The 12,445-nt window shown below is 38.1% G+C and overlaps 1 protein-coding gene across 8 annotated transcripts in view; it reads left to right on the plus strand.

The window, feature by feature from the left end:
• Positions 1–12,445, plus strand: part of INPP4B (inositol polyphosphate-4-phosphatase type II B) — a 481,006-nt gene that overhangs the window by 317,983 nt on the left and 150,578 nt on the right. For all 8 annotated transcript variants that reach the window (XM_075199307.1, XM_075199316.1, XM_075199324.1 and 5 more), the window contains one exon: positions 748–895. In XM_075199307.1, the coding sequence (XP_075055408.1) occupies positions 748–895 (148 nt within the window). The remainder of the gene's footprint in view (positions 1–747; positions 896–12,445) is intronic.

Genomic DNA, 12,445 nt, shown 5'->3' on the forward strand with positions numbered 1-12,445 from the left:
GCGTTTTATGAGGTGTTAAAAAGTTCATGTAATTCTTCCTGAAAGTTTTTTAATGATTACTTCAATAAAGCGTTTTATGTGAAGGTCGTTGAGCCCACATATCTGGGATAAACGCACTGTAATCATGGCCTTTATTATAGTTTGTTATAAATCCAGCAGAATTATTGCAAGCGAGTTTTATCACTTCTTTCATCATACAACTTTGGAATAAATAACTATGTATATGAGTAAATGTAGCACAGAAGCGGGACAGGAAGATCTTAAGCTGACAGATGATATTATTTTAGGAGGTTATCTTTTGCATGCTGCATTAACACACCTTCCATAATGAATCCTACTATGACCTGGTGTGTCATTCTGCAGTATTCCCAGGTGGTATTATGCATACAGGTTTTCAGAGGCATCCGTAAAGGCAACAAAAAAAACAAAACCCTGTGAAATGTGTACATTTAATAAATGTAATAAATAAAAAAAAAAATTGTATAATAAAGTGCTATTTGGGTAGATTTTTGCAGAGATATACATTTGCTGGTGTTGCATTCTCTACCAAACTATTACAATGCTAATTTTATAAATATGTGCAAGCACATAAATTATTTTGTACTTAAAAATAAATATAGCAATATTCTGTGCTAGCACTAATTCCAAATGTTAAATGTGTAACACTGGCTACTTGCAACACTTGGATAAAGCTTAGCATGTTTCATTATGAGAAACAAGACTTGAACTCTCTCTTCCCCCCAACAGTGTTAAAGAATCCCATCTACAAGTTCTACAGATTCCCTGCATCTGACAACAAGTGGATCTGTGTTCGGGAGCAGATGTCAGAGAGCATCATGTCTTTTCATATCCCAAAGCAACTCCTTACTCTCTACTTGAAAGAAGACACCAGAAGGTAAAACAACAAGTGGACAGCGTCATGTTATTCAGATCAGCCGAAATGATTAACTAGCAGAATGTTTTCATTTTTAAATTGCATTGCAATCAGTGACCATAAGGCAAAATCTCTAAATCCTTTCACAGCTTACGATCATGGCACGTAGCACTGAAATGTATTGCAGAGTGCTTCATTCCCAAGACAACGCTGTTTCTGTTGGCAAGCACTATTTTAAAGTGCCTGCTAAGCCAACTTTTAATTCAATCCAATTAGATGTGCAAGAGAAGGCTGAAACTGTTGTTGCCATGCTCATTTATTTTAATATATGGGAACGTAGTCCTATTTCCTTATTTAGTGCATACTGCTATAAAATCTCAAATAATCATCAATTCTTCATATTCAAAATGTTATATTTACAGTATGAAAAAGATCCAATTGAAACTAAACTGATAAAAGTAACCTAGTTTTTAGCTTTGATGACATACATTTAAGTTTTGAAGGTAAAATTAAATAAGTAAAATAGACAGTAGTCAATAAAATACAACACAAAATATATCTGCTTATCCTCTAGTGACTGTGCACTGGTGTTGCTAGTACCAGGCCAAGTTTGTGTAATATTTCTGGGTTCTGAGTTGTATGAACTCCTGACGTAGATCCTCTGCACTCTCCATGTACAGACTGGGGTGCAAGAGGGGGTTGCCCGCATTGTATAGACAAAAAAACAGGGACACTCTGCACTCTCCAAGGGAAGCTTTTCCCAAGCACTTACAGCCATGGGAGACCTGGGACTCACCTGACACAAGTTGGAATTAATTAATGTAAAGAATGGGGTGCAAGAGTGATTGGACTTACATTGTACAAACAAAAACAGACGTAGATCCTCTGCACTCACCATGTATAAACTGGGGTGCAAGAGGTATGAACTCCTGAAAGATTTTCAAACTCTGCAGACATCTAATCACAATTTCTTCCCTGATTTTAGCAGCTTTTTAAAAAACAGACTCCACTGCGGTCTTGTAATCTGAAATCTTAAAGAAGTGTTACATAGTTAGTACATAGTAATGTTGAATAAAGACACAGGTCTACAAAGATAAGCTTTTCATAAATTCTTAATGCATTGATCCAGGGCAAGGCAAAACAATATCCCCAATGTGACAGTTGCACAGTTTAAAGGGGGGGGGGGGGAAATCCAACATTGATTGGAGTCCGATAAATTCTTTGGTCAACCACCACCATAATGTCCTCTACTAATTTTAGCCACACGTAACATTTGTTAGAAAGGCACCCAATCCATTTTTTTCTGTTAATGAATTTGCTATCACCAATTCAGGTGGTAAGGAATTCAACAACTTACTACTTTTACAGTAAAGAACTCTTTCCTATGCTGGTCCTTGCCATGACAAGTTCAGTAGACAAATTTTTATATGAAATATCATAGATTTATACATATGACTTAAGATAACCCAAAGGTGCCTCTTTTCCAAAGTAAACATTTTTTCTAACCTCTTATAATGTTACCCTTCCATTCCTTATTAATGAGGCTGAACCGCCCCTCTAGTTTACGTCTTCCTTACAGTGAGGTGCCCGAAATGTGCCCCATATTCAGTGACGTATACAATGGTAATGCTATGTTTTGCATCACATACATTTATCCCACTTTTTATGCCCCCCAATATTTTATTCACCTTTCCAGCTGTTGCCTGGCACTCTGCTGCCAATCTGCTTTCTGCCAGTTAGTTCTTTTCCATCTCAATTCTCCCCATTTATATTCTATTTATGAATGACTAGTCTAGTTATTAGCATTAACCTACCTTTCATTTAATTTATTTTCAGGTTTTATTTTTCCACAGCCATACCTTCTATCCGTATCATATCTTTTTAACAATGTGTTGTCCCATTGATTTCAATAGAGCTACATCTTCCAGTAGAGTTTTATTCGCTGGGCCAACATGTCAGCATGGCTAAACAGAGAACAGCTAGAGGAACATCACTGGTGGGACATCCTCTAATAACATTACATTGTATGAATGTCTGTAGGAACATATTTGCAGCAAAAATCAGCTGTGGTTTTTATTTTAGTTTCTGAAAATTCACCAATGTGTCACTACTCTTACAATAGATATAATACTGTTGTGCAATGTTTTGCCTATTCCCTGTAATGCGCACACTGGGCATTTATAATTGGCTTAATCCAATCAGGAAAGGTAATGGAGACCATATTCTGCAAAGAAATATGGTGGTTCTATTGGTTTTTATTCATAAACCATGATCACATTTTAACATTTCTGCCATCATGTTTCTGGACACTTAGTATTTTGGAGACAGACTTCAGATGATTACACTTTTAGTACCTACACACTTTATATAGTATTAACTGGTCATATTGACTTATTTTCGCAGTGAAAGCTTTTCTTTCTGGTTAGTCAATAGTTCTGCTGCTGTTGAGGCAAAATCGGTCTGTGTGCCAAAATTGAAATATACTGCATGTTTTGAATATATGTGAAAAAAGGTAACTTGGATAAAGAGTTTATATCTATTTCATATCAAAACTCTTGACTTGAGCTTGTATTCCATGTATATGCTCTGTGTACACTCTAGGGGGCATATTCAATTCCGATCCCGATTCGCGGGATCGCGCCGGAACGGGCCGCGAACCTAATCCGCGGTACCGCAATAACGTGGATTTTTGTTCGCAGCCCACAGGGCGTTATTGCGGTACCGTATTACCAGCAGTAGTGCGCATTTTCCGCGGTAACGATTGGGATCAGAATTGAATATGCCCCTAGGTGTTCTGCATTTGCATCTTGGCTACAATATGTGTATGTTGCATTAAATCCTGAGTCCTAGCTTTAGATCCAACTATATTTGGCCATCTGTTTTGGGGATCACCACTAACGTCACACATACCTTTATAATGCCATCTTTTTTCCAAGCAATGCAGCATCCTTCTGCTTGAGTGTTGCATAGACACAATATTTTGATGTTATCAGCTACAGTGTGTTCATTTTTTTCAAGTTTTTAGTTTGTAAGTGAAACACTTATTATTATTATTATTATTATTATTATTATTTGTCTACACAATTTTGCTTTCCTGTAGTTCTCATAGCTATGGCTTAAGACATTGAGGGTTATTTACTAACATTGCTCAGATGTGCAGGTTTGCAATAAACTTCTGGCAGGCAATCAGCTCTTAGCTATTGTCTGAAGCAAGTTAGAGAATGGAAACAAAGTTCTGGTTGATTTGGTTTGAGCACAGAATTGCACCTTTGTATCTCACAATAGTCCAGATTTTCTCTGAGCCGCAAAGTGAGAATGGTTTTGTTGGAATGCCAGCTAGGTTGATCACTTTAGGGAGAGGATGGAATAGCTCAGGGCAGTGGTGGAACTACCATTGGTGCGTCAGTTGCTGTTCACTGGGACCCATGGAGGTAATGGGGGTCCACTGCATGGCAGAGGACTGGGGGCTCCAGTTCCCTCCTCCCTCGCTACCCTGCAAAGGGGCCCACAATTCGCTAGTTCCGCCTCTGGCTCAGGGGCAGGCTTATTACCTTTTTAACAGTTTAGGATTTTCAGAGTTATACACCTTTCAGCAAGCTTAATACAGTCACCAAGATCCTATTTTAGAACCTGTTATTAGTATATTATCTACTCCATATATGCAGATACAATGTACAGGTCTAATAAGTAACCCTAGATTTACGCTGTATAGCCGTGTAGCTGTAATTTATCTACACATATGACTTGTTGCACACCTAGCCTCTTTTAGTACTGATGTAATTCATGTTTTGGTTAAGCTAAATGTTTCTTTTTCTTTTTACATAAAAATGTTGAAGAAAAATTATTTTCAGCTTTCCATTGAGTTTTGCTGTGCTCCACATTTCAAGCACTTTAAAAGGTTGATTTTCCCTGAAGGTAACAATGAATCACTTGATCTTAATTGCTTCTTGTGCTTTGGAGCAGATAATGTATTACTGCTGAATATTACAGTTTAGTTTTGTAATGTTCTCTATACACTGACACATTTGGACATATTTACTTTTATCTTTAATGAGCACAAAGATATTTAGTAGATTTTTCACAAATGGCTCTAGATTTTGAGGTTAAGGTAATAAACAAAATTGTCCTCTTACTAAGCAGCCGTACAGTAGATTTTTATCTCCGTTAAAGTCTATTTGCCCTTATTTGCCATTTAGCTCTAAGTGGGGCTGCTGAATTTTATAGTCTTAATATGTTGTAAAAAGTTAAACAAATATTAATTGTGGGGCAATTTGGATGTCTTCCTAGTGCTGGAGATCCTGATGTGGTGTGGGGTCTTGGGGGAAGGGGCACTTCCTTGTCCACCTAGTGTGGAGTGACCTGAGAAATATCCCCTGCCTTGGGGCACAGTCTTCCTGCGGCTGAGGAAATATACCTCTACCTGCTCTATTAAGGATGGGTGGGAAGTTGCTGAATGTCATGATCCTCTGTCTACTACTTAGCATCTTACCCTTCATCTATCTGTGTGCTGTGTCTGTTTTTATGACGGCCCCCAGGCTAATGATTAATTTCCCTCTCTGGTACTGGGTCTAATAATAAACCTAAGAGGTGCCATTACTTTGCATAGTACGATGGGTTGGGTAGGGCATTAGCATGTAGGTCATCATGTAGACCCCATACCCTACCCAGGTCCAGTGGGGCAGGGACAGGCCTGGAGCTGTTTGCGGCCTTGAAAGACCTGTTCCCAAAGGTGTGTGGTGTTGGTGATATATCTCCATAGTGCCATGGTCCCAGATTGCTCCAGGTGGAGTGAAACAAACTTAAAGATCCAGTGTACTGAACAGAGTAATGAATTTTCTTCTGCACTGTGTAATGTATACATTAGTGCCACCATCATACTGCATGCGTCTTTCAATTACCAATTCAATTGAATTGCCATTTCACTTCCCTTTTGTATTTCACATTCGTATTTAATACAAATTATTGGCACAGTGATTTGTTTTGAAGGAAATTTACATAGGTTGATTTCCAAGTCAAGATATTTGTAATGATGTAAGATTGTGTTACTTACTCCAAGTGCAGAAGTCAGTGTGGTTTAAATTACGACTGTGTGGCAGCCATTTGTCTATCGGCTATAAAGATGTTCTAGGTGTCAAATAATTCTACTCCTGTTACATGTTGCATTCTTCAGCAGCATGACAGGCCTTTTCTGATAAATTGTAAATACTTCATTTTCCTCCAAGGCTTAAGTAATCATCAAATTAATCATGCCCTCCTTCTTTGTGAAGACAAGAACACTTCTTAATCTAAAACATGTGGGTAATTAGTTACTTTAGAATACAATGGAAGTTAAACTATGTAAATTGTAGAGATGATAATTAGTGTATTTGTGTTGGTGGATAATGCACTGCGGAGAGATGGGTGAACGGTTTCATATGCGTAATGATTTTGTTTCATTTTTTGTTTCATTTCAATCCATTATGTTTCTGTATAAGTTTCCCCACTCCACAAGAAAATACTTGTGAAAGAGCCGATATGCATAGCCATACACTTTTACAGATGGAGTGCATTCCTTATAGAGTAATGGCATGATCCAGCTACCCCCAAAACACGAGGGGCTTGTCATATCACGTCTCACTATCCCTTACCTATCTGTTTGATTTCTCCTTGAGCTCAATCACGCTGTTTGTCTAAATCAATCATGTTCCACTTTGTATTTTTAATATGTCAGTTATTTGTTTTACCTGTCAGCATAAGATATTTCATTACATGAGGTTTTCTATGTAAGTATTTGTCATAGGTATGCTGTTTGTCCATGTGTTTTTTTAAAATGGACAGGTCATGCCTACATAAAACCATAGTGATATCACTATGTTTATTATAGTAAAATCACTTTAAGATATCAAGTTATTATTTTGCTGTCCCTTATGCAGCAGTGACTTTTTATTTGTAAACTACTATAATAACACTGGGATAAGAGAAAAACTCTAAATGAGAAGGAGCGGTCATTGGCGTATTGGGCGACCACCCAAGACCAGAGCAGTACAGGGGCCCACGCCTCTGATCCCATCCTCCCTGTGCAGGAACGGATAAACACAATGTGGGGGTGACTGCGCGGATCAGCAGCCCTGAGTCTAGAGATCGTTATTTCTTTTAATCTGTTGCTATGATTTGTGTAAGGTCAACTACAGTGTCTCTTTTCTTGTTCTGTATGTAAGGTGTATTTCTACCACTTTTTTTGCAGCACCACCAATCCTAAAGTAAATTTATCTTTTTGATGTACTGGTAGGAAGTGTGGTTACAAGCCAGGGCCTTTAAGCAAATCTGGTACAAATTCCTAAATGATGTTTTGCTTTTTATACACAGGGGTGACTTTTATCTTAAGTGAACTGTAGCAGACATGGGCGCTATGGTTTGTACATTTTACAAGTACAAAAACACTAACCAGACATATCACAATATAATAATAAAACCCACAACCAAAACCATAATACTGCAAAGCTCTTGGGTTTAAAATACTGTGAAACCGCCCCAGAATAAAAATGGTATTAAACATAAAATAACAACACCAATATGAAGTCCGCTAGTAGGACATTGAGCTACCACATGTGGCCAGTACTTTCTGTATGTGCCAGGGCACAGAGCCGTAGCTTAAAATTCTAGCGCCTGGGGTAAGAATGTCAAATGCTGCCCCCCTAGCCCTCAATTTTAACCAAATGAACCTAAAATATTCCTAAACTGTGCCCCCCTTCAGCGCTGCGCCCTGGGCGGTCGCCCCTATCGCACAGCCCTAGTTACGGCCCTGCCAGGGCATTCTGTCTACCAATGTCTGAAAACAGGCAGGAGGGATGCAGCACCATGTTTTCACAAGAAAGTTACTCAAATTAACTGTTTGAGCATATATGGGATTATTTAGGCTTGAGACAGCGTTTTCAATTAGATTCCTGTTCAAGCAAGGATGTATGGTTAACAAACAGTGTCATGCTCATAAAGCCATTGTGTGACCATACGTGGTCTTTGATTAGAGAGCATTGTCAGTTGTCATGAGCAGTTTATTCACTGCTACCCTATGATATCCTGCTCTGTGCCCATTGCTCCCTCTGAGTTCCATGCTGACCACACCTTAGGCACTGCTGCTATTGAAACATTGTTAAGTTGATCTGCCTTGATCACCAAAACTCCTGCTACAGACCTCCCAACAATTGTAGCTCTTTGAAATTATGGCGGTCCAGCATTCAAAATATTATCCATAAACAGTTACACATTCCTGCATTGTGCAAAATAAAACCAATTCGAGCAGCCAGTGCCCCCACAATGTCCCAGAAGCCACATTTCATAGCCATTAATCACATTAGATTGCCCTTAACCACATTGCACATACTCCCAAATTCAGAACCACACTGAAAAACCAGCAGACAAATTGTACAGCCAGAGTATTGGCTGCATAGCTTAGGGCCTAGGTAATTAAGACAAGGGGGGGTTTATGGTCTAATATGACTATCATTTTAGACAAATACTGTGGGCACTACTGTTAGAGGAACACAGCTCTCCCATCACGAGCAGAGCAGTGTGAAACGGGACAAACCTTCCAACTGACTTTGTAGTGTGACCAAATCCTGGCTAAGTGGATCAGTAACCAAAATTGGAGACTGCCCCACCAGGTCCAGAACAATTGTCAGACTGTCCTGCTCTCTCCTACCTATCCTTGCAGTTTTCAATAACTGTGGCTGCTCAATGGGGCAGGCACAAGGAAACATACAGTGCCCCCACCCCCCCACCCGTGGGGGACTTCCTGGGAGAGGGGGACCTTGGGCACGTGCCCCTCGCCCCCCTTTATTCATCTCTATTTGGCTGGTGGCCGAATTGTGGAAAAAGAATGGCATGTTTTCAGTTGTCACCTCAGAAATATTTGACACATTCCTAAGAAGTGTCATAACTAAGAACATTAAATGCCAGTCAATCTACACATCGTTTGTTCGCTTATGAGAAAGAAGTTTCAGAGTGCCACTTTTAACATGTATTTTGAAAAATAGAATTCATAACCGTATTAGACAAGATAACCTTTTCACTTTTGCCTTTAAAGCTGTTCCAGCTAGAGGGGGGACAGGTAAAAATATATACTTAAGCTTTGCAGGGTTGTGCTGACCAGGTAGTCCTCAATGCAGCCCTACATGTTCACAGTAATAATGTAGTAAGACTCCTTTTTTATTTATAGGTAGCCTATGATTGCAGACACCATTACTATCATTAAAAAATGACAGTGTTTTTTTGACATGTGACCTGGAGAGTAACTGAAGGGCCCCCATTATCATAATTTACTCTCCATCAGTGAAGTTACACCTACACGCTGAGACCTGTTCCATCCAAAACAGAGCCTGCAGCATCTGTAGTAATGTGACACAGCTGCCTGAAGTGTTTATAAATGTGTTTTATTTTCAGTAGCTAGGGAATCCAGATGTTGCTTGAATAAATCAATATGGTACCAGAAGGGACCTGAAGAGAGCTGTATCTTTGTCCTTGAAACAAGCCTTATACTAAATATCAAATTCTGTACAGATAACTAACCAAACCACTTTTAGAGAGGTTTTTCTAAATTACTTCCTATGATGTATTCCCAAATTGCTACTTGATACCAAGACTGTGTAGTATTAGGCCAAAATATAGGAGATTTTACAGTGACCATAATCCACTCAAATATAGAAAGACAAATTGTGTAGCAAACTCTTTAAATGGGAGTTGTGTTATGTTACCTTTATTCTTGTAAAACCAAAACAAAGTAAAACCACAATATAATTTAATACAAAAGGTGAGCAGAATACAGTGTACAATAGTCATGTATCTAGTTATAGAGTACAAAAGCTGCCTACAGAACAATGAAGGTTATGAAATGCCGTGACAAGGCAGTCTAGGTCATTTCCATAGAACAGCAAACATAGAAATCCTTGGTTATATTGCACATCATATATGAAGTTGTCACTTCTCTGAAAAATACTTGTTAAATAAAAGAATAAAATATTTTTACATTATGCGAATAGGACTGCTACTTCTATAATCCAGTTCTGTCTTTTTTTTATTATTTTTTTTTAGCATCCACATTGTTTATGCCAATAGAGCCCCCATATTAATTATACCAACAGTGCCCATAACTTACTGTACCATCATTGCCCACATAATGATTATAGCAGCAGTGCCCCCATGACTAATAACATTGGTCATGTTAATTGTATCAGATATCCTCCCATGACCTACCCTAGTTTACAGATGAGTTACAAGATGATCAAGTGTGTCGGCCTCTCCTGTCATGGCAACCGTGTCTCCCTGCATTAGTAGGACACTTACTGGTACACAGAGTGGTGGTATCTTGTACTGCCTACCCTTAATACCCATCAGGCCTTACATAGAATATACCAGCTCTGTTTCATGAACGTACACAGTACATCATTCAGGTATTCCTTCTAACATACAATGTTGTATGTGTAAAATTAATAATAGATCAGATAAGCATTTAGTGCACTTGTACTTCAGCATACCTTTCAAAACATAACCATCAAAACTGCTGCTGTGAGCTCTAAATTGGCAGCAACCCCGAGACCTTTACTGTGTGGAATGTTGCAGAATATGCTTTAAATACTTCTTAAAAATCTATAATCCCTTTACTATTATAATATAATGTACAACTATGTTAAAGCTATACAGTATTGCTGAAAAATATGGCCACAATATACAGGGATTTTTTTTATTACTAAGCAGATACATTTAGAAACACTATGCATGATACAATGTAAGCTGACATAGGGCCCTACCAGCTCTAGTTTGTCATAGCCACAATACAATTATATTGTAAATATTGCTTAATACATGAATATACTGCATACATTATTAGAATACACACTATAGTACATGAATAATTTCTTTTCTAGTGGCAATGCAAGGTTTGGTGCAAATAAGAATTTAATGTAATATAAAGAAAATGACATGTTTTAATAAGGAGATTTAGATTTAATTAAATATATAACTGGCTTTATGGATAACTGCATATAATGCATTGTACCGCCTAATGCTGGCTTTATTTGGTGCATTTTAAAACATTATTTTCTATTATTGATAAGTATTATGTAATATTACCAGCTTATATAGTTCTTTACAAGTATATATTCCAAGTATGTCATTATATATGGTTTGGTTGTGTCCCACAACTTGGATCTCTAAGCCACTAAGAGTGGGTCTATGATCATTTTCCTATGTTCATTGTTGTGAAAATCTATGGTGAACTACTATGGTATATTAACTATTTATAATAATATATTGTAGAAGTGAATCTTCTTTTATTTTGCAGTCCATTTTATTTTCATTTTATTTTGTAACAGAAGTGTACTTCATTTTTTAGCACATTGTTCAAGAATCAATAAACTTAATCTGCTAAAATTTAGATTATAGTATATAAAATAACTACTATTAACTGAATTAGCCCATGCTGAAATAAGACATATATTGAATGGAAACTTTATGTCCACAGGGTTTAAATAATGATTTTGAGACAAAATGTTTTTTTTGTGTAAAACTTACATCAGCAGTGACCAGATTATACCCCTCATGCCACTGAATATTTTCCAAACTATTGAGTACATCCATCGTATCCCTTAAATTAGATCTAATGCATTTCATAAAGGGATGTAAATGATGATCTAAAAACATACTTGCCAACTCTCCCGGAATATCCGGGGGACTCCCGCATTTTGCGAGAGTCTCCCGGACTCCCGGGAGAGTGTGGCAATCTCCCTGATCTGCCCACTTCACTAGGAAGTTCAAACGCCGCGATTCACCGGGAATCGCGGTGTTTGGCCCCACCCCCTGTTGTAAAATTACGCGATTTGCATCATTACGTCACGGGGGCGTGCTAAAATGACGCGCTTTCTGGAGCCCCGCCCCCTACACGCCCACCTCCCTCCCGCAGCTCGCGGAAGCCATCTGAAAAAAGTTGGCAAGTATGTCTAAAAAATGTGATAGATTGGAGGTGATCCCTTCTGTTCCAGCCACTATCTGTCTTCCTGGAGGTGTAGTGAGACTTTTGTGACCCTTGGGTAAATTGTATAAAACTGGAATGGATGGATTTGGGATTTTAATGTATTCCCTCTCCTGGGGGGACATAGATCATTTTTTCTCATATTTATCCATCTCCCACCAGGAGAGGAAATACATTAAAATCCCAATTCCATCCATTCCAGTTTTATATACTTTACCCAAGGTTCACAAAAGCCTCACTACACCTCCAGGAAGACCGATAGTGGATGGAACAGAAGGGATCACTTCCAATCTATCACACTTTTTAGATCATTAGTTTTAGAAGAGCCACAAATAATAATGCCTGGTATAAGTTAAATTACAGCATGGATTTTAATATGAATTTGTCATATATCATACTAATTAAGTTGCGTAGCAACAAGGGGGAAATAGATATTATTGTGGACTTACTAAGAAGATCTAGATCATGGATTGACAGTTCAAAGTTGTATTATATGCTTTATAAATATCCCCTATTGTTTGAACTATTTAAGTAGTTGAAACAGAGAACATATTCAGTCATGGGTGTTC

Source organism: Mixophyes fleayi, chromosome 1, assembly GCF_038048845.1.
Source record: "Mixophyes fleayi isolate aMixFle1 chromosome 1, aMixFle1.hap1, whole genome shotgun sequence".
Classification (NCBI taxonomy): Eukaryota; Metazoa; Chordata; class Amphibia; order Anura; family Limnodynastidae; genus Mixophyes; species Mixophyes fleayi.